Source organism: Diadema antillarum, unplaced genomic scaffold (assembly GCF_040938485.1).
Source record: "Diadema antillarum isolate AM-2024a unplaced genomic scaffold, OU_Dant_1.0 scf00000045, whole genome shotgun sequence".
Taxonomy (NCBI): domain Eukaryota; kingdom Metazoa; phylum Echinodermata; class Echinoidea; order Diadematoida; family Diadematidae; genus Diadema; species Diadema antillarum.
Window position 1 is genome coordinate 4,167,564 of NW_027270934.1, and position 20,043 is coordinate 4,187,606.

General features: G+C 38.1%; 1 protein-coding gene across 1 annotated transcript; it reads left to right on the forward strand.

Moving 5' to 3' along the window:
• The first annotated feature begins 314 nt into the window (after nucleotides 1-314).
• Nucleotides 315-9,538, forward strand: LOC139714393 (arylsulfatase B-like). The gene is made up of 7 exons (XM_071626106.1): nucleotides 315-614; nucleotides 4,354-4,540; nucleotides 5,418-5,617; nucleotides 6,119-6,326; nucleotides 6,783-7,044; nucleotides 8,612-8,763; nucleotides 9,270-9,538. Exons 1-7 carry the CDS (start codon nucleotides 315-317, stop codon nucleotides 9,536-9,538), a joined length of 1,578 nt encoding a protein of 525 aa, XP_071482207.1.
• The last annotated feature ends 10,505 nt before the right edge of the window (nucleotides 9,539-20,043 follow it).

Here is a 20,043-nt window from a genome sequence, read left to right on the forward strand (position 1 = left end):
CAATACTGTATCATCCCTTTAACGCTGCATGTACTGGAAGGTATGACCAACGACTTGACCAAACGAAGCCTCGCACTATTAGACTATTTCCTTGTGTCCTGTTCAAACTTCCGGTAGACTCAAGAGAGAGTGAAGGCTCAATGAATCGGCGGTCCGCTACGCCCGGCCACGTCATGGGCAGCAACAGGGTTGGAAAGTGAAGCACGTTTATTCACTGACTCGTTCCATAGTCGCAGTGGTGGAGCTCGCCCATGAAGGGTCGACATGCGGGCGCATCTCGGTCGACATCATCCGCTCTCTCGTCCGTTGTCGGCATGGCGAGCACGGTGATCACCCTCCTCATCGTCACGTCTCTCACGATGTGGACGCTTTCGACCACGACGGCGCGGTCTCGCGGAGAAGGAAGGCGTCGCGGCGGTCGCGGAGGTGAACGGCCAAATATCGTCTTCTTCCTGGCCGACGACCTCGGCTTCAACGACATCGGTTATCACAACCCAGCGATGAAGACGCCGAATCTTGATCGGCTGGCGGCCAAAGGAATAAAGCTCGAGAACTATTACGTACAGCCCGTCTGCTCTCCAACCAGGAGCCAACTAATTAGTGGTCGATATCAGGCGAGTATATCAATATTGATTGTCATTCCCATAATAATCATAGTAGTAATACCTGTAATAACAATATCAATGATAATGATAATAATGTAGTTATGATAATAAAGGCCATCTTTTTTTTTGCGCAATGTGTGTTCTCTTTCAAATAAACTCAAAATGCCGAGGCTCGGAGGTGAATGACTAAAATTGACATGTGATATGATGACAAAATTATATTAAGTAAAAATTAATATTGGTGAATACTTTCGTTTCGCAAAGTAACATGATCACCATGTACAGTTATAAAGTTCAAGCTTGGAACAAAGCTCCCAATATGATTGTATTTTTGTCGTTGTACACTAACAAAAACTCGACAAATTATTGTTAGTATTCCTCTCCTCTGAACATTGTTGAATTTCAAGGATTGATTGCCACTCTGCAGGATCTGAGAGCAATATTGCTTTGTTCATTTTCTCTTGACTATAAAGAAGAATTAACACCCACGCGAACATTTAAACACATCCAACAAGCTTGTACTTACGTAAATATTTCCTACACAGGTAGATGTTTCATCAACTCATCAAAGCTGAGACTAAGATATGAGAGTCAAGAATATCTTTAATGTTTTGACATGTACTCATAAAATGTTTAAAATCATTAGGAGCATCAAAATTATGCAAACTTGAAGGGAGGATATTGACACCACATCAGAGTTTTTTTAATTGCTTTATTCTCTCTCACACATACAACGATAAAAAAGAAAGAAAAAGCAAAAAAGAAAAAAGAGCACCCAAGCAACATGAATATATTTTTGACAATTTATCATCGACAACCCAATACCTCACATTAGTGATTATCGCAAGATTGTTACAAGACTGATAATGTGATTCAACTTTGCTTGTACATGTACTGAGTATATAACACGCCATCATGTGATACCGTCAACGATACACTGCAAAAAGTCCGGTGTTAAATAGTGAACACCGAGCTGGTGTTAAATTTTCGGTGCTCATTTATGGTGTTAAATTAACACCTCCGGGTGTCATTTCCAAATATAAAACTGTTTTTTGAAGAGTTTCTTAGTAACTGCACTTCTTGTTGATTTTTAATTTAAACAAGACGATCAAGAATTTTACATTAAAATACTAGATTTTTAAAAAAATGTGAAAATAAATTTACACCACAGTAACACCAGCTGGTGTGGTCTTTTATTGAAGCTGGACGGGTGTTAAACCATTGATATTAACACCAACAAATATCAAATCAACACCATGTGGTGTCATTTTTGAATTAACACCAGTACAGTGTCAAAATAACACCAGGTACAGTGTCAAATTAACACCACGAAGTGTCAGGTGAACACTTTTCAACACCATCACAGTGCATTTTCTACACCTGTGGGTGTGGTCTCTATTGAAGTTTGATCGGCGTTAGATTTAACACCCATGGTGTTAAATCTAACACCGATGTTTTTACAGTGTATACGCCCATGAGAGCCTGTATACGACAGAGCATGCTATAGATACACAAACTGTCCTAAAAAGGGGAATTTTAGCAGAAACTGGTGTACAGGTTAGTGGGAGGATTGTGGGAGTGGGAGGTGGTGACATCAAAACGTCTGCCTATACATGCATCGATTGCTCCTCTACGACTAAAATCACTGCTTCTCAATTGAAAGCCGGTAAACATTATATTTCATATCAAATATCTCTGTACACTGTAAGTAAAATCCGATTTTCTTTTTTTCAACCGCTAAATATACGATGCTGTTTGCCTCGTTCCACTCTATTTATTAAGGATAATTCGCAAAAAAATGTGAACTTTTCATGGATTTGCTTTTTCATGTGAACTGACTCAAAATCACATTCCACGAGTAATGCTCCTTCGCCGAGAGAGATTCATCAGCATTCATGTTTTGTGAGTGATATCGACCTTTCCCGCCGTTCTGTTGCTGCGTCACCTGTTCAAATCAATTTTCCCCGGATAATTTATTTCTATTCGTCGTGATTATCAAGTATTCTGTCACATACTGTGAATGCGGCTTGAAATCTTCCGCAGACTATGCAGTGCGTTCAGCTATGAATTTTACGGGTAATTTGATAATATCACTCTGCAATGCAACAGGTCAATCAATTCCCAGCGTACCACTCTTCCGTCATGCCAAGCAGGGACCGCGGTAACGGAAGATGGGGGGGGGGGGGGGGGGGTTATCGCACTTTCAGTCAAAAGGAAACAACAACAACAACAACAACAACAACCAAAAAAAAAAATACAACCAAGAAGATCCATTATTCTTGAGAATTCCACCCCGATATTCTTCTTTGACCGTTGACCAAACCAACCACTATTTCCTACACACGCACACACACACACGTTCCGAAGCCTTTACTACTTGTGCGCATAAATATATATATCTTAAATATCAATGGTGATTATGGCTTTGATTGAGATGGTGTACATTTGAATATAATTAGGAAACGGTGTTCCCACTGGTTTGAGTAAAGAAGTGAAGGACAGACATTTTGCCAAATCACGGCTGTTGAATCATTTCAAACACATGATAACGAACACATGATTTAAACAAAAAAAAAAAAACTATAGTAAATGAACTTTCAAGGGATTGATAAGCGAACCATGCGTGTTTGACAAACTCAAATGAAATGCTTTTGTAGACCCATTGCTTATCAAGAACGAGTTTATTTTTGGCCAAAACAGAAAAAGTTGTCTTCCTCCTGTCACGCCCCTCACACCTGCTGTACACGTCAACGACAAAATCCTAGCAGAACAATACTTCAACCTGTGCCAAACTTCCCCAAGCCTAATTGCGTCAAAAATAAAGTAGGGGCCAAAGTGAAATCCCGGGGTTTGCCGTGTTCATTTTGTCTAGAGACTGGTATCATTACATGATTGTTCATTTTTCCCTCATCCTAAACATGCATATTATGTACATCATTTACAGGGGCCATGGAGCCATGTGGGCTGATGAGCGGGGGGGGGGGGGGGCTGCTGCGTCCCCCTTCCGCGTCCCCTGTTACAGTATTAAAAGCAAAAAAAAAAAAAAAAAAAAGAAGATCTTTAGAGAAAACCCATGACTTCCAGAGGTTACTCCCATCAAAGTAGGAGGGGGGTGGGGGGGGGGGGGGGGGGGGCGGTAAGGGAGCATTGTCCCTTCACACAACCGACCACAATCACTTCACCTCCCCCCCCCCCCCTTTAAAAAAAAGAAAGATACAACATCACAATTCTCCAACGAATATATTGTAAAAATTCACAGGTTGGCATATGACTTCACAACGTTCCCTCTCCCGTATGCATTCAGACCCCCATGTGTGTAGCTTTCGTGGTATTTGAGCGGCGAATATTTGCGAACGTAGCGAATTTTAGATTTTGTAAAAGTTCGTGGACAATTACAAATAAGTAGGAGCCTACGGAATCAGTTTTTCTTGTTAAAAAAACCAAAGCATTGGACTGCTTTCGAAATAGATTACAGCAGTTTACGAACCCCGACAAAGCGATATCGTAAATAATTGCACTTGAATTTGTTAATGGTTTTCTGTGGTTTTTCTTGTTACAAAGAAATTTTGAACGTGTCCAAGAAATTTTGAACATATCTGGTCAAAATTTCTTTGCGACAATGAAAACCGTTGGCGAATTGATTTGCAACTGTTTATCAACCCTGACGAAAGCTAAAATTCGTTAGATTTCGCTACGTTTGCAGTCATTCGCAGCTCAGTGAGATACCTCCTTTTTATTGCCTCCATAGATTCATACTGGCCTCCAGCACAGCATCATTTGGGTGGCCCAACCAAGCTGCCACCCTGTCACGGACCCGACTATCGCCCAGAAGTTGGCGGAGGCCGGCTACTCGACGCACGCTGTCGGCAAATGGCACCTGGGATTCTATAGGAAAGCCTGCTGGCCGACGCGTCGCGGTTTCGACTCCTTCTTTGGTGAGCAGCTCTCCCTGACCTGTTGAACAAAACGCCTGTTCCAGTTGCACGTCACCATAGCAACAGCCGGGATTAATCCGTTTTCAGAATGAATAAACATATTTGTTAATTGAATCAAATCAAATAAAAGGGAATATCTTATAGAATTACTTCCTTGCAGAATATCAATTATTCATGAATTCAAATACATGAGTATTAAAACTAGAAAAGCACTCGGAACGCGCAAACATCCGTAAAGCAGCTCATTTCCATCCTATATTATAGTCCTACATTCCTATCATCTGCATTAAATACTTTCGATTTTTTTTTTTGACCATCAAAACACATACCCTCACTGCCAACCAGCCGTCGCTGCTGCTCAGCCTTCCGTCGTACTTTCTGGCCAACAGCGCAATGGCTGTGAGGGTTGCAAAATCAAGCGCGCCATCTTGCGTTCACGATTGACCCTACCAATGACAAATAATCCTTCGAAGAAGAAGAAGAAGAAGAAGGAGAAGAAGAAGAAGAAGAAGAAGAAGAAGAAGAAGAAAAAGAAAAGAAAAAGAAAACGGAAAACAAGACAAGACAAAACAAAAAAAATCCTGGATCCAGACGGCAATCCGGATCACTACCAAAATTCAATCATCTGTTCCTTGTGTCATCATCAATCTTTCCTAAAAATTTTATACAAATCTGTTCACATAATGTGTGAACGTATTTTCATTCTGACAGACAAACAGACAAGTTGAATTTGCAAGCTTTAGAGCAGCCGGTAAAAAGAAATAAAATGAATGAATACATAATATGAAAAGGCAGGTTGTTGAAAGTCTTCGTAGAGAACATGGATGCCCTGCACCAAGTTAAAAAGCAAATCGTTTCCTCTCTTTTTTACTACAAGGTATGCTCACGGGAAGCGCGAATTTCTACACGCACAGACACATGGGTGGACAGTGGAACCTGCCCGGGTCGGGAAACTGGTCCGGTTACGACCTGCGAGACGATCTGGAACAGGTGGGCCAGGACTACCAGGGCGTGTACTCCACGCACCTCTTCACGCAGAAGTCGCAGGCGATCATTCGCGAGCACGACCAGTCAAAGGTTAGCGATTCGATCAACAAAACGGTATCTGCAGGACAGTGTCTTAATACGTGGTCCCTTCAGAGGTTATTTCTTGTTTTCATGAGCGATTTATTCTTTTATACCTTAAAAAGTAAAACAGAAATCCAGCGAAAAATGTTTTATCAAATGATGAAAACATATAGGGCCTACTATAACAGGTGAAGAAATGTCATGTTTTTATCATATTCAGGGCATATGAATATTAGGGAGTGGGACTAATATCCCCCTCCACTACCTCCGGAAAAAGATGATGACTTGGGCCTAGATGTTCCTAATTTTGATTTTGGATACAAATACGTCATTGTAAAATAAGAGACATTTTGGTAATAAACTTATAATGTCCATGAGGTTGTAATGCTCTTTGTTTAATACACTTAACGTTTAAACAGTTCTCCCATCAATCAGTCTATCAATTCGTCCATCCATCCATCCATTAATCTGTCCATCAATTCATTTATCTGTTCGTCCCCCGACATACAGCCCCTATTCCTCTACCACGCGTTCCAGACCGTCCACTTCCCGCTGCAAGTACCCGCCCACTACTACGCCGAGTTTGGGCACATCGCTGACGAGAAGAGACGGGTCTACGCCGGCATGGTGAAGTGTATGGACGAGGCGGTGGGGAACATCACCGCGACTCTCAAGGAAAGCGGGATGTGGAACAACACGCTCCTCATCTTCTCCACTGGTAACCATGGTTACTGAGTTTGACCCATAAACGTCTAGATCTCTTTGTTTTGAAATGGTCAATCAATTTTTTTTTACATGTCAACAAGTCAAACATTGTCAAAGGAATGTGTTTACTTTTCATTAGAGAAAAACAAATTTTGTGAAATTTTCTATAATCATATTATCTTCTTTATATCGTTTTTCTGTTGTGATGTCACAAGCTGTTGTAGCCTTTTCATCCAGCCGTAAAGGTAATGAAACTTTAAAAATTCATAACCTTAGAGCGGATTAACCGATTTTCCTCAAGTTTTCACTGATCACTGATGCGTTCAAGTGCTATTGCTGCATTTACTCAATGCACGTGTTTATTTGGGTAAACTTTCCCTTTAAGTTGTCAATTGATTACTGTTCCTTGTTGTTGTTGTTATTATTGTTGTTGACATCTGTCTTCTCCTTCCTGTCAATTGGCTCGCAGACAACGGTGGTAACCTGAAATACGGGGGTAATAACTGGCCACTCAGAGGGGGGAAGCGGTCGTTATGGGAAGGCGGAATAAGGGCTGTAGGCTTCGTGTCCAGTCCCTTGCTTCCGAAGTCGGCACGGGGGACGGTGCATAAGAACCTCTTTCACGTAACCGACTGGTTTCCGACACTAGTCAAGGGCGTGGCCAAAGGAAGTCTCAGGGGAACCAATGTCGATGGATATGATGTGTGGAAACTCTTAAAACGGTCAGGAAGGTTAGTGATGAGAGACACAGTTTACTTTCTTACCACTAACAAGACAAACAGACAACTCCCAGTAATAATGACGGAGTTTGGGGACTGGAAGTTTTCTTTCCTTACATTGCAATAAGTTATTTTGATATAGCCGCACAAATAAAGTAGGCGCTTTATATCGATAAAATAAGATGATAACAACTTATTTTAGGACCTGAATTTGTCACAGTCATGTTCCTTATAACAGGAGCGCACTAATATACAATATTTGATACGGTGATGTGGATTGTGATGAGGCACTCTTATTCGACATGTATTTTTTCGCCGGAATGTAATCCCGGAACCCATAGTTCATTGCAGCTCACGATCATCTGTCAACAGGGATAATAAGGCTCGACATAGCTGTGCATGGCCCGGTGGCCAGTGGCCACTAAAATTAGTGTCGGGCCACCAAATTTATCTTTTGATGGCCCGATCGGGCAACCAAAATTCAAAATGGATTGTTACTTTTGCTTTAATTTCGGGCAACTATGCATATCTTATTCGGGCCACCGAAATTACAGATTCAAAGATTTTTGTGGCCGGAAGGGGCCAGCAGAAAAAAAAAGTCCAGCACAAACAAACAAACAAACAAAAAAGAAACGCTGCAATAGAGCAAGGGATTCTTACAGTTGTGGTCGTTATTGTATACGAAACAGAAAGCTATGGAATGTACTCATCTCGGGCGCAGGAATTATTGCACAGTTGAGGTAAAAATAAAAGAAACATATAACGGTATACATAATATAAACAAAGTGTCAGCGACTGTAATATTATGTACAATGTACGTCAACCGATATTAGCAGATCATGTTTAGGATATGAATCGAGAATAACATACAAAGGAGGAGAGTAAGTTCTTCACTCAAGAGAAAGGTATTTGCATACATAAGAGAATTTACTCAATAATATCAGAGTACCTGTAAGAAATTCATGTCATAAGACATAACCACTGGATTGATATTGCAACTACAAAGCACTCAGAGAGTGCAGACCTCCGCCAAGCAGTTTATTTCCACCCATATTTTGGTTTGCAACCTTCATTTTTAATAGTCTTATATTCATGTCATCTGCATTGATAGATTCCTTGTTCATTAGAATAACAGTGACCTGCATTGCCGACTTCATAGACGTCGGGTCATCCCTGTACTTTGTGGCAAACAACACTGTAGCTGTGAGGGTTGCAAAAGCAAGCGCGCCACCTAGTGTTAATGATGAATGCAACCAATGATACAGAATCCTTCAGAACTTATATATTATTATTATCTTAAAGTAAACCTGAATTCAGACGTAGATCTGGATCGCTACCAAAAAAGAAAAAAAAATGTTCATTGCGTCATTATCTTCTTTCTTAAAATGTCATCCAAAGCCATTCCTAACTTTTTGATTTATTTTGCAAACTTGCAGACAAACAGACAGACAATTAAACTTATAGATGGCAAATAACATTTAATCTCTTTTGCTTAGGTAAGAATATGATTTGGCCTAAATGAACTTCAGTACCCCTGAGTATAACAAGTAACACCAAACTCGGTCGTTTGTTTTAAAAGAAATACAGGCTCTGCGGACTGGCCAAGGAAAGAGATTGTTCACAACATAGATCCGTACTCGGCCCTGTCCTCAGCACTACCCCAGCGCTTCTTCACAACCTTCCCGGCCGCCATTCGCTACGACAACTGGAAGCTTCTCACCTCACAATCAGGTGGGCATGAAGGGTTAACGTTTAGAACTTTAACTCGACTTAAAGGGCGTTTTATTCTTTTGTCCGTATGAAAGCAACGAATTTCATTTTGCCGTTGCCTTCAGTAACAATGCGCCTATACTCTTGTTTGCAATGCCAATGGTAATATTCGTAGAAGTGGCCCTGATAGAGCTATATCTGTATATAGTGGACTATAGAAATACGTATATTACGGAGTATACTGAGTGATATCCACTTGGGTACCTTTCATCTTTTTTTAATATTCATTTTTCGAATTCTCTCAGTGTTTCGGTTCATCCGGTCTGCGATCTTTAGGGCTAACAGTAAAAGAAGGGGAAAAAAGGGGTTTCAAAAAAAAGAAAAAAAAAACGGAATCATGCTATATGTGTGTAAGATTGTTTTTTTTTTTTTATTTATGGTTCAAAATCCTTTTCTGATCCAATTTTCATTATGCATTATGCATTGTGCAAGGTGCAGTCAATATTTTTCTTTCATCTGTTATTCAGAGAACGGGAGCTGGGTAGCGCCCCCTGAGTCAAGTGAGAAGACAGTCCATCCTCGGGAGAGTCCACAGAAGAGAGTTTGGCTCTTTAATCTTGCCGATGATCCGAACGAAAAGCACGATTTGTCGTTGGAACGATGGGACGTTTCGACCGCTCTGCTTAGGCGACTGGGCCGCTACCTCAGACAATCGGTTCCGGTTTATTTTCCCCCTCCGGATAGGCGAGCGAACCCGACCTTGCATAATGATTCGTGGAGTGACTGGGTTAAGTGATGTTGTGTGGATACATAATAGCAATGATATTACCTATGTATGTTTGTTTGTCGTTATCGTTATTGTTGCTGATGTTGTTGTTCATGAGTGTATGGATGTGTGTGTATGTGTGTGTGTGTCTGATGTGTGTGTGCTGGGTTTTGCATGCCTGAATGTGCGTGCATGTCTCTTTATGCGTCTCCGTGTACAGGGTATACAATCATGTACATGTAAAGCCGCATAAAGTTAAAAACTTTCACCTCAGACAGATTATACGAGATTAACGCTAGAAACGGATAATTGCGATATAAAATGAATGATACCATTTAAAATCTTATTCCAGTGAAGAAAGGTGTGTGACTTAAAGATTTAGTAAGAATTTTCTTATATGATGTACATCAGAAGGAAGGCTGAATATAACTATGTTTCAACAAATCCAAATGTTTCATCACGTGACTATCGAATAAAATTAATATTTGATGACAAAATAACAGAATCAAATTACTCCTCATTTTCCTTATCTACATTGTATTCACAATTCCTTCCCCTGAAGTCCCCTCTCTTCCTTTCTCCTTCTCTCCCCCCCCCCCCTCTCTCTCTCTCTCTCTTCAACGGTTGTATAAGTGTGTCAGTGCAATGCGAGAAAGCGGCTAATGAAATGTTGAGATCCTTTAGTTTTGTTTCACTGCACTAACCTCAATTATGACTTGGGATACAAATATTCAATGCCGGTATCTATTCAACACATTTTTACAGAGAATCCAAATCTCCCACTTTGAGAAAATCAATTCTCAAAAACTCCCGCCCTCAAAATGTGTGTCTCCCTCTTCAGATATTTCCCCTGTAAAGTTTTAGCCCTTTCCAGTCCAATTTTAGCTTTGTCATATGTATAAGAAAAAGTGATAATGGTAAGATATTGTACCACCAGTATTCATAACCAAAGAACGTCCCAAATTCTTCAGTGGGCCCTCGACCAAATCGCTGGAAGGGACATCGCGCTTACAGGTAATGAAAGCATGTTCATGAAAGTCTCCAGTGTGATCAAGGGTATCCAGGCAGGAGATTTTTCCGTTTAAAAGATTGGGGTTTGAGTCCCGGTCGTCACTTTACCTGAGGCTGGTATAATAAAAGAAAAGTTCTGGTTCTTATATTATGGTCTTTCTTTTAGTACTCAGAATATTCCCTTCAGTAGTTCATCAACTCTCCGATTTGTTAATACACCCAAGTCAACAGGGACATGGCTGGCAAAAAAAAAAAGAAAAAAAAAAGGGAAAAAAAATCTTGTCTAACGACGAACGTACCGGACAGGATTCGAACTCCATACCTTCCGATTACAAATCTAGAGCCTATACATGAAGTCTCTTTTGGGTTACAATTGAAAAAAAAGTGACTGCCTTATGAGCAGGGAGGTGCCCACCTCCCTGCAAATGAGTGAACATCATGTTAGTATACAATCTGACGACATTGCAAACTATTCTTTCTCACAACTCTCAATTTGGCCGATTCTTGCAACTCGCGTAACATGACAACCTATGCGTTTGGGTGTAATAGTGAAAGTTTGTAATTACATAATGAGCATTATGACATTGGTAATGATTTACATCCACATTTCAAAATAGATATCAGTTTAAGAATGTTCCGAATTAGAAATATACGATCAATATATCAATTACTTACATACATTGTATTATTTATGAGATTACGAATACATGTACCATATTGTCATAATTAACCACTTGAACACAATTGTGATATCAAAATGTCTGCAATAAATAATAGTTAAAAATCTAATCATGATAACGATAGATGGTGATAAGATACCGAGAGAGAGAGAGAGAGAGAGAGAGAGAGAGGAGAGAGAAGGAGGAAGCGACAAACAAATAAGATACGTGTGAATAATCTCGAAAGCTTCTTTGTAAAACATGCATCATCTCAAAAACTTATTTCCAAAGAAAGTAAGCTCACCGCGCTCTTTCCTGCAACGCTAATTTCGAAAGAATGCTAGCACACGACACTTTTGGTGTTTTTGTTATACTATTGTTTTAATAATCCCTAACTATAATTACTCATGTGACGTTCTTCTTGGCATCTTTTGTCCGTGGTCTACTGTCAAGCAAAGACTTGAGGTCTATGGAAATCTGTTTCAATATTTTGTAACACTAATACGGGGTGGGGGAGGATGTTGTCACGTTTTTAACTTCTTGTAAAATAATGAAACGTACTGCATGATAAATCAGATATCTCCATTGACGTTGGGATATTGACCCGTCTTTGATACTATCATTATAGCTATTACTTTTACTTACCACATTTCAGGTTTATCCGTTCATTTCTTTTTCCTTTTTTTTTTTGGGGGGGGGGGGGCATTTGAATATTCAGATTGCTTTCTGTTATATTGAGTGCTAAATAGCACTGTTTAAACACTTTTTTTTTTCAATCTCCAAATGAAGAAAAACAAACGGAACACCCAAGCAAATGAAAAAAAAACCCAACAACCTAGGAACAAATAAAAGATTTTAAAAGAAATCAAAATGATAATGGCTTTGTGATATTGATTCGTAGAACTTAATTCATTTTGTTAGTCCATCAAACAGAAACTAATTTACTTCAATTATTGCAATGTATATTAATTCTCACTCACACACACACACACACACACACACATACAAACGCACACATTTTCAGAGGAAAATGGAGGGGCCCACGCAAATGGCTCTACTGGAGTCCCTCAGAAAGAAAAGAAAGTGTACAAATACGCATAAACACACACGCATACAAACACACATGCATATACACACACGCTCAGATAATTTTACAGACAAATTGCGAAAGATCAAGAACAGATATCTAGTTGCTGTTTGAATTTTGTTGACATGAATTTTCCTAATATAAGATGAAAAAAAAACTATCAGGGCGCTTTACAGTTGTCAAGCCTGTAATCGCAAACAATTAGATCTTCTCCTCATTCATTGATATCATTCATTTTCATTTATTCTATTTCCAACATGAATGAAATTGCAAATAAACATTTGAATACGCATAAGTACAAAAGAAAACAATCAAAACAAAATTTTAATCAAAGAAAATTCTACGAATTAAAATGCAATAGATGTTGTGTCTTTTATGACATACAAAATCATTACCACCCTACGTTGACTCAAATTACCTGAACATAATCATCTTTGTGCACACCGAAACAAGCCCATTGAATACTTGTGGTGAAACATTAATTCACTCTAAAGACTGTCGAAATATGCTTGCCACCAGCGTTATACACAAATATTAAAATGATGATCATTCAAAGAACACATAAAATAATCATTTCAATAACACACATATGCATAACACACTTCAGATAACGTCTGATAAGCACTTTTCGTTGAAATTGCTACGGAAGAATAACAATTATTTCGCGGTATTCTTAACGCATCTTGCGTGTGTTTAGCTTGATGCGATATTACGATGTATAAATATTTTTGATAAATTACTGGAACGTTGAAAGTCTGTAAACATGACGACATTTTGATTAAAATTCAGGAATCAAAATAATCTGTTTCATCTTCTTCATTGACTTACAGTGACTTGTCTTTCAACTTCATAAATTCGTTGTATATTTAGATTGACATGCTGTTAAATGTTAGGGAACAGTAGTTATAATGATAACAATGATTTTAAAGTTCTTTATTTTACAAAATAGTGAAAAAGCCCCAAAATGCAAATTAGTTGAAATGATAAGTCTCAACCAAGTCTGAGCAAAAGACTACAACCCCTACCCCCTCAAGGCATTATTCCAAAGGTAAAACACAAAAGGAAATCCCGACGAGAAATGCACAATAATTCATTTTGATATCATGAAAATTATCAGGAAAGTAATGTTTTATGACAATTGACAACAAGTAATAGCAACCTTACGAAGCCATGTGCAACATCACACTTTATCATACCACCTATTATGTGCTTTCTACTCATATCACAATCGGGTGAAACGTAGATTATGTCACTTAAATATAATCTGATTGTGATGAAAATCATCATTTTGTGTGTGTGTGTGTGTGTGTGTGTGTGTGTGTGTGTGTGTGACTTGAACATTCCGTTTACCACACGATAATAAGTTTGAACATGATGTGGAATTACTCTCAAAAAGCGTACTTTTATTCATCAAGATCCAGATAGAAAACATTATTCGTGACGTCAAAAGAAGTGATCAAAAAAGCAAGTGTCGACTTCGCAAATGCTGTCTGGAACTGGTCCCGCGCTGAATGTATTATGTTCTACGTCAGGTCTCGGCAGTTTTTAGAAAACGGATTTAGGGGTAAATTGGATCAAAGAGTTACTGTTCAACTTTCAGCAGTGGGCGGAGAGGGAGGGATTCTACGGTCCAAACAAAAGAGTACATTCAGGGGAGACTGTTTGAGATCAGCTGTTTTCTGGCAACAATCAAGCACAGACATTTGACTTGAAAATGAACCGATCAGCAGTGCGACCACCGGTAAGCTATCGAGAACATAATCTTTTCAGTACGCCAAGGGGCCTCTATACGCGTATCTGAAAATTGCCTATTACTCTATACTTCTTAGCATTACAATGTGCTCCAGTTATTGATTGCGAAAATGAAGGTTCAGTTTGTCTATAAACAGGCTACGCCTATATACAACGAATGTTTTGTCCCAAACACGTCAGTGCCAAGCTGAGCATTCAGCAAGTCTTCGTGTACGTACATTACATGTACAAGTAGACACACTTCTGACAACTCTTTATTTTGTTTTATATATATATTTGGATTAACTATAGTTTACAAATTGCCGTTCATGAGATATTGTATTACTGCAACTCTGTGCAGGTGGTGCAGAAAATTTAGGCTGTATATTTTTCCAGCGTGCTGTTAGTGCAGATCACAAGACAATAGTATAACATCATAATATTATACAATGAAGTGATCATGGTATTATAATGTACTGCAAGTTTCTACTTTATTTCTTTGATTGAAATTCACCACCCCAGTAATGTAGGCATTTTATTACAATTTTGTACAACTATGTCTTACGTACTGTAATTCCGTATTTATATGATTTACGATATGTATTTCCATCCAAGTTTTAGCTTTAATACGGACAAGTTGCTATCGGGATTATATCTTGAAGGTCTGTATAATATAGATGTATACGCATATATACTGTATGTTAACAGGTTACGTATGATATTTCTTAACATAATATTGTATACTGTACGCTATGTCGTTTTCCTCAGCATAACCACGACGGTAGTAATGTTTCTGAAAACCATCATTTTCGAAACATTGCAGTTCATAATACCATGGATATGTTCTTAAAAGCGAACACTGGTAAAAATCCAGCTTGCGACTACGTTTTGCTCTCTTTCATTTTCTCCTATGATACAAAAAAAAAAAAAAAATCATGCATGCATTTTACAAGCCTCTAGTTCACCGGCTGTTCATCATTCTGTGCACCGCCGTGGGAATGCTGTTGTGTTTCACCCATATTATATGTCGCATAAAATACAGTTCCCATGTATACAGCTGGTAAACGGTTGGTTGGGATACCATAAAGGCAGCCTCACTTTGATAAAAGGTCCATTATTTCTCCTCATTGTCCGTCTGAAATCAGCGAGATCTGATGATTACGAACATCGCCTCCAGAAAAGTCAGAAGTTCAGCATGTGCACTCTTGCAGTGAATAGTGTATTCCTGAAGCTTTTGACACAATATACAGTATTATGGTAAACATCTATGTGCTATAACATCCAGCAAATTATCTGCATTTGAAAGCGACACATAACAGTGCACTTTGTTTTTCAGTTTCAATAATACTTTATTTCAGGCCGTAAGGTTAGATATTTGGCCCAGGCTGGACTTCATGCCAAAATGGACTTTGTTTGCCAACTTCGTCAATTTTGGGATGCTGATTCCATTTTTTTTTTCCGAGTACATGTTCAGCTGAAATTATGAATTTCAAAATGACCGCCATATTATTCTTACGTTTTGTCCTATGTTTCGACTTCTGAGCGATGAAAATCATATGAGATGGTGGCAATATTCATATTTGTTATACAACAGATTTTATTCCCAACATCGCTTTTTTAAAAATCTCATCAGATGTGGCGGCCATCTTGAATTTCAAGATGGTCACCAATTTAGAATAGGTCTTTTCCTATGTAATTGCCAGGGATTAAAAATATATACATTAAAATGGTGGAAATACCTATGTTTGTGATACCACCTTAATTATTCAAATCATCATTTTTCTTCTACCTCATCAGTTTTGACGGCCATTCAAGTGCACAATTTTACCCTTATGTTGGCTTATGGCAATACAGATCATTGAACGTTTTGAATATTTGAATAAACAGGCCTTTTGAATTTGAGTTTTGAACATTCCTAAGTGAGATAATGAGAAACCTCTTATGAAATATGAAAGAGCATGTAATTTTAAGAAGGATTCAATGTTTATTTGATGAAAATTGGTTTTCAAATGGCTGAGATATCCAAAAAAGTGATGATAATAAAAGACAACAGGCTACGCCTTTTATTAGGATCTCTTTGTTTCACCTTGTTTTTGCATACCTCAGCCACTTCAAAACCGATTTTCATCAAACAAACTTTTGATAACCCTTAGAATTGCATGCTCATAAAGCGGTTTCAGAATGTCTTGCAAAATGTTAAAAGCTAACTCCTCACCTCGACCAGAACTGTACACACCCTTTAAACCTAAGAGGCTCCAACAATCCATCAATTATTCTTGCATTGTTATAACCCTTTACCTCATATCTTCACACCATGCAAATAGCTGCTCTCTCTCTCCGAGCTGAAAAGCAACGAAACGCTGAAAAGATGGAAATATCATTATCTTTGATCTAGTTGTACCAACAAAAAGTCAGCCCTCTTTCAAGAAAATTAAAACAAAAATATAAATATGTGCTCGGTAATGAAAGCAGCAATATATATGTATTATATATGTACATTATATATAATATATATATATGTTATATGTATATATATCATATATATATAATATATATATATATATATATATATATATATATATATATATCAATGAAGTTCGAGTAAAATCGGACAATTGATTGATGCAAGAGATTTTTTTTAAACGAATTTTTAGATTTTCGGTACTGTCATCGGTGGATAAGAAAACAACTACAATTTACGACGTCATTCTGGACATCCTGGACATACATATCTTTATCTTGAGATCTATACCTCCAGACAGAAGAAATCCGCAGAATTTAAATTTGCATGAATTTTAGGTCTACATAATAGTCTAGCTCACTATAGTCAGTCAAGTTCCATTTCATCTCCTTTTTCCACAGTAACATAGTATACATCTCACTTACTGTAGTGACAGAGATAATACATGTGAATTGTTAAACGACAATAATTGAAACCTTAACATAACGATATCATTGTAATGGGTGCTGAAGTAATCAAACTGAAATATCAGTATGCACTGTGTAAAAAAAAACGGAGGGACACACTGAAATGACAATGATTGTAGGGTGTGGGATCCTGTCTCTCTCTCTCTCTCTCTCTCAAAACAAAAAGATCAATGAAAAACATTGATTGAAACAGCAAAAAGCAACAAAAAAGTTTCTATGGCACTACACTCTATTATGCTATTCTATCGACTTACTACTGACATAGAGTAATATCAATCCCAATGCTTTCTAAAAAAAAAGGGAACTCAAGTGCTCTTCCATTATTCCCCACTGTGCTGCATTTCATTCGATGTACCAAAAAATTGTTTGCGAGACAATAAATGTTAAAAAACCCGCTTCAAACCTAGATTCCACGTCCTTGGAAAACATTGCCAACGTTGCTATTCTGTATGCAGTCAAATGCTCTTTGAATTTAGTATTTTCTAATCCTATAAATGAGATCAATGAAGAGTACGTACGTGTCTTTACTTTAGAAAAAAAACAGAGTTGATCCAGGTCCAAACAATCATGTTAAAAAGCATCTAAAGAAATAAGTTAAAACATATAGGAAAAGGTTAATTTTTGAAGTCACATCGGCCATACAATAACGTTTTACAAAAGAGCGCTACTTTGCTACTAATGTTCTCAAGCTGAGAACAGAAATGTGGCCTTTACTATGTTTGCGAAAGAACTGTGTTATCTAAAAATATCTATTTAGTTCTTGATAGTTCTGGAACAGAAAGTATGGGATAAACGGTTTAAGTTAAGCCTGCCACATGCAAACACTATATCCGTGCGTGTATAAAGCCATAAAAGACTGGGAACAATGTCTAACATTCCCTTTCAATTCTATGCAGTGTTTATTTTCCACTCATGGGTTTTAAGACAATCGTCAGCAATAGGCTGGTTCTCAGAGGGGGCCATACAGGCCTTTGCATTGAATGCTCCCATTTATACTACAAGTCTCATTCAAAATCATGCCACAGCGTTTGTCTGCATGTTACCCGTTTCCAGTTTCATGAGTTCTTGCTGCATGGACTTTGCTCCTTTATACACAGTACTCACTTTGCCAATCAGTTCTTTCATGCGTAGAAAAACATACTTGTGGTATAGAGATAGTTCACTCCTTATGAAATATACTTTAATGAGGGAGGAATCAAACCGGAGGAGATGAGGGCAAGTTACACAAAGACAAATTAATGTAAAGTCCTCATCAGCACGTCTCCTTTTATGATACTAAGAAAAAAAAAAACAATTTGAGAAAGAAAGATTAATTAATCGACAGTTAGGGTGGTGTATGTCATTCCAATATGGGTTGAAAATATGTTCCCAGCATTTAAACTCCTTCTTGTTCTCTTGCTTAGACGTTAAAACCTGCCTAATTAGCAATTAAATATATTTTTTTTTCGAGGATAATTTTTGTCTGCTTCATTGCAGCCTGTCGCTTGACAAGAGGAAAAAAAACCTACAATACTATACTCATAAAGACGGAATTATTGCCCTTATTCAAAACAGGCAGTCTTTGGCTACATTTTGACATAATTATAAGCCTTATAATCAAATGATAATGGTTTGGAAATTCGTAGTTAGCTGTTGAGGTGCAGTTGATATCAAAGCTTGAGATAAATTGGTATGTTTTGATTCACTATTGTCTTTCATATAAATTGCAATTTACGTCACTGTTTTGATTGGATGGCATTGAGAACGATTTGAAGTTATTATTGTTTTAAACAAACAGCGCATCAGACTGTACCATGTTTTTTCGAACCTGCAACCGTGCGGAGTTATTTGTTCTATTTATGCTGGCCTCAGGTTGCTCTATAGGCAACACACGACCATATCCAGTCAGCGAACCATTCAACAGGAATAAAATTTATGACAGTAGAGTGAAAATGTGCACTCTAGTGTTCATTCAATTTATCACCTTGTTGTGTTTGTGCCCAAGTATGTGGTAAAACGACTTGTGCTCTTCCAAGCCTTGAAGATACACCCTTCTGACGCTTTCAGATTGTAGCTCTTGTCCCATGACAGATCCACTGGGCGAAGGACCTCCATCCTGGACCTTGGACTTCCATCCTGGACCTTGTGATTATCGTGAGATGATCTTACATACTTGCATGAAGTTGCAACAAGCACAAACGATCAATTCTTTGTTTGGTGCGAGTTTTAGCCCATTTTTATGGACGGCATAAAATCCCACCATTGCGCGCATCTGTATTAAACACACAATCTTCCCTACGTTTGGTGCGCTATTTCATATGCCCATTTATGGGAAACCAAATTTGCTGTGATAATTCAGCGCGGTCAGCCCGCTATTTACTTTGATAACGATCTTTTCTGTTATCTTCACAGTATGAAAGCAGTGGTCATAAGAATACCATATACGAAGTAGACATCAACCACGTCGACCCTGCTATGTAAGATCATGTGGACGGAAGATCACAGGTAATCCCGCAATTCAGCAAAAATAAGATATTTTGAAACATCAGTTCTTATTTAAGGGATATGCAATGGAACTTACAGGACAATTTATTATTATGGTTATGCACATTACTATCGACATGGACTTTCAGAGATATGTGATAAGGTATTTCATTTTGACGACACAGACTCATATATTTACAACATTGTAATAATTCAAATCAAGTATATTCATTTTTTATATTATGGCAATGAGAGGCTTCAGTTTGAGCTACAAAAGGTGAATTGGAAAGTTTTCTAAAAGCTCTTTTGTAAATGATAACAACCTGTTCATGCAATATTCCATTGAATTACTCTTCGCAATGTCATAGTAATTCAAGTGTGGAAGTATTATAGCATTACATAACAAGTTTATTTCCACAGTTAAAAAGCATACAGAAAGACAATCAGTCAAAACATATAAACAAAACAAAATTATCTTAGGTAGGTATATAGAGACAATTAAAAAGTGTGTGATGGAAATTGACCTAACAATTTGGCTGAAAATAGCAATAGGCCATTGGTCTTTCGAGGCTGATCCCATTAACGAATTAACAATGCTGAAGCTGTAAGTCATTATGTCGTAGATCGCGAATCACATAAAAAAAAAAACGGATTTG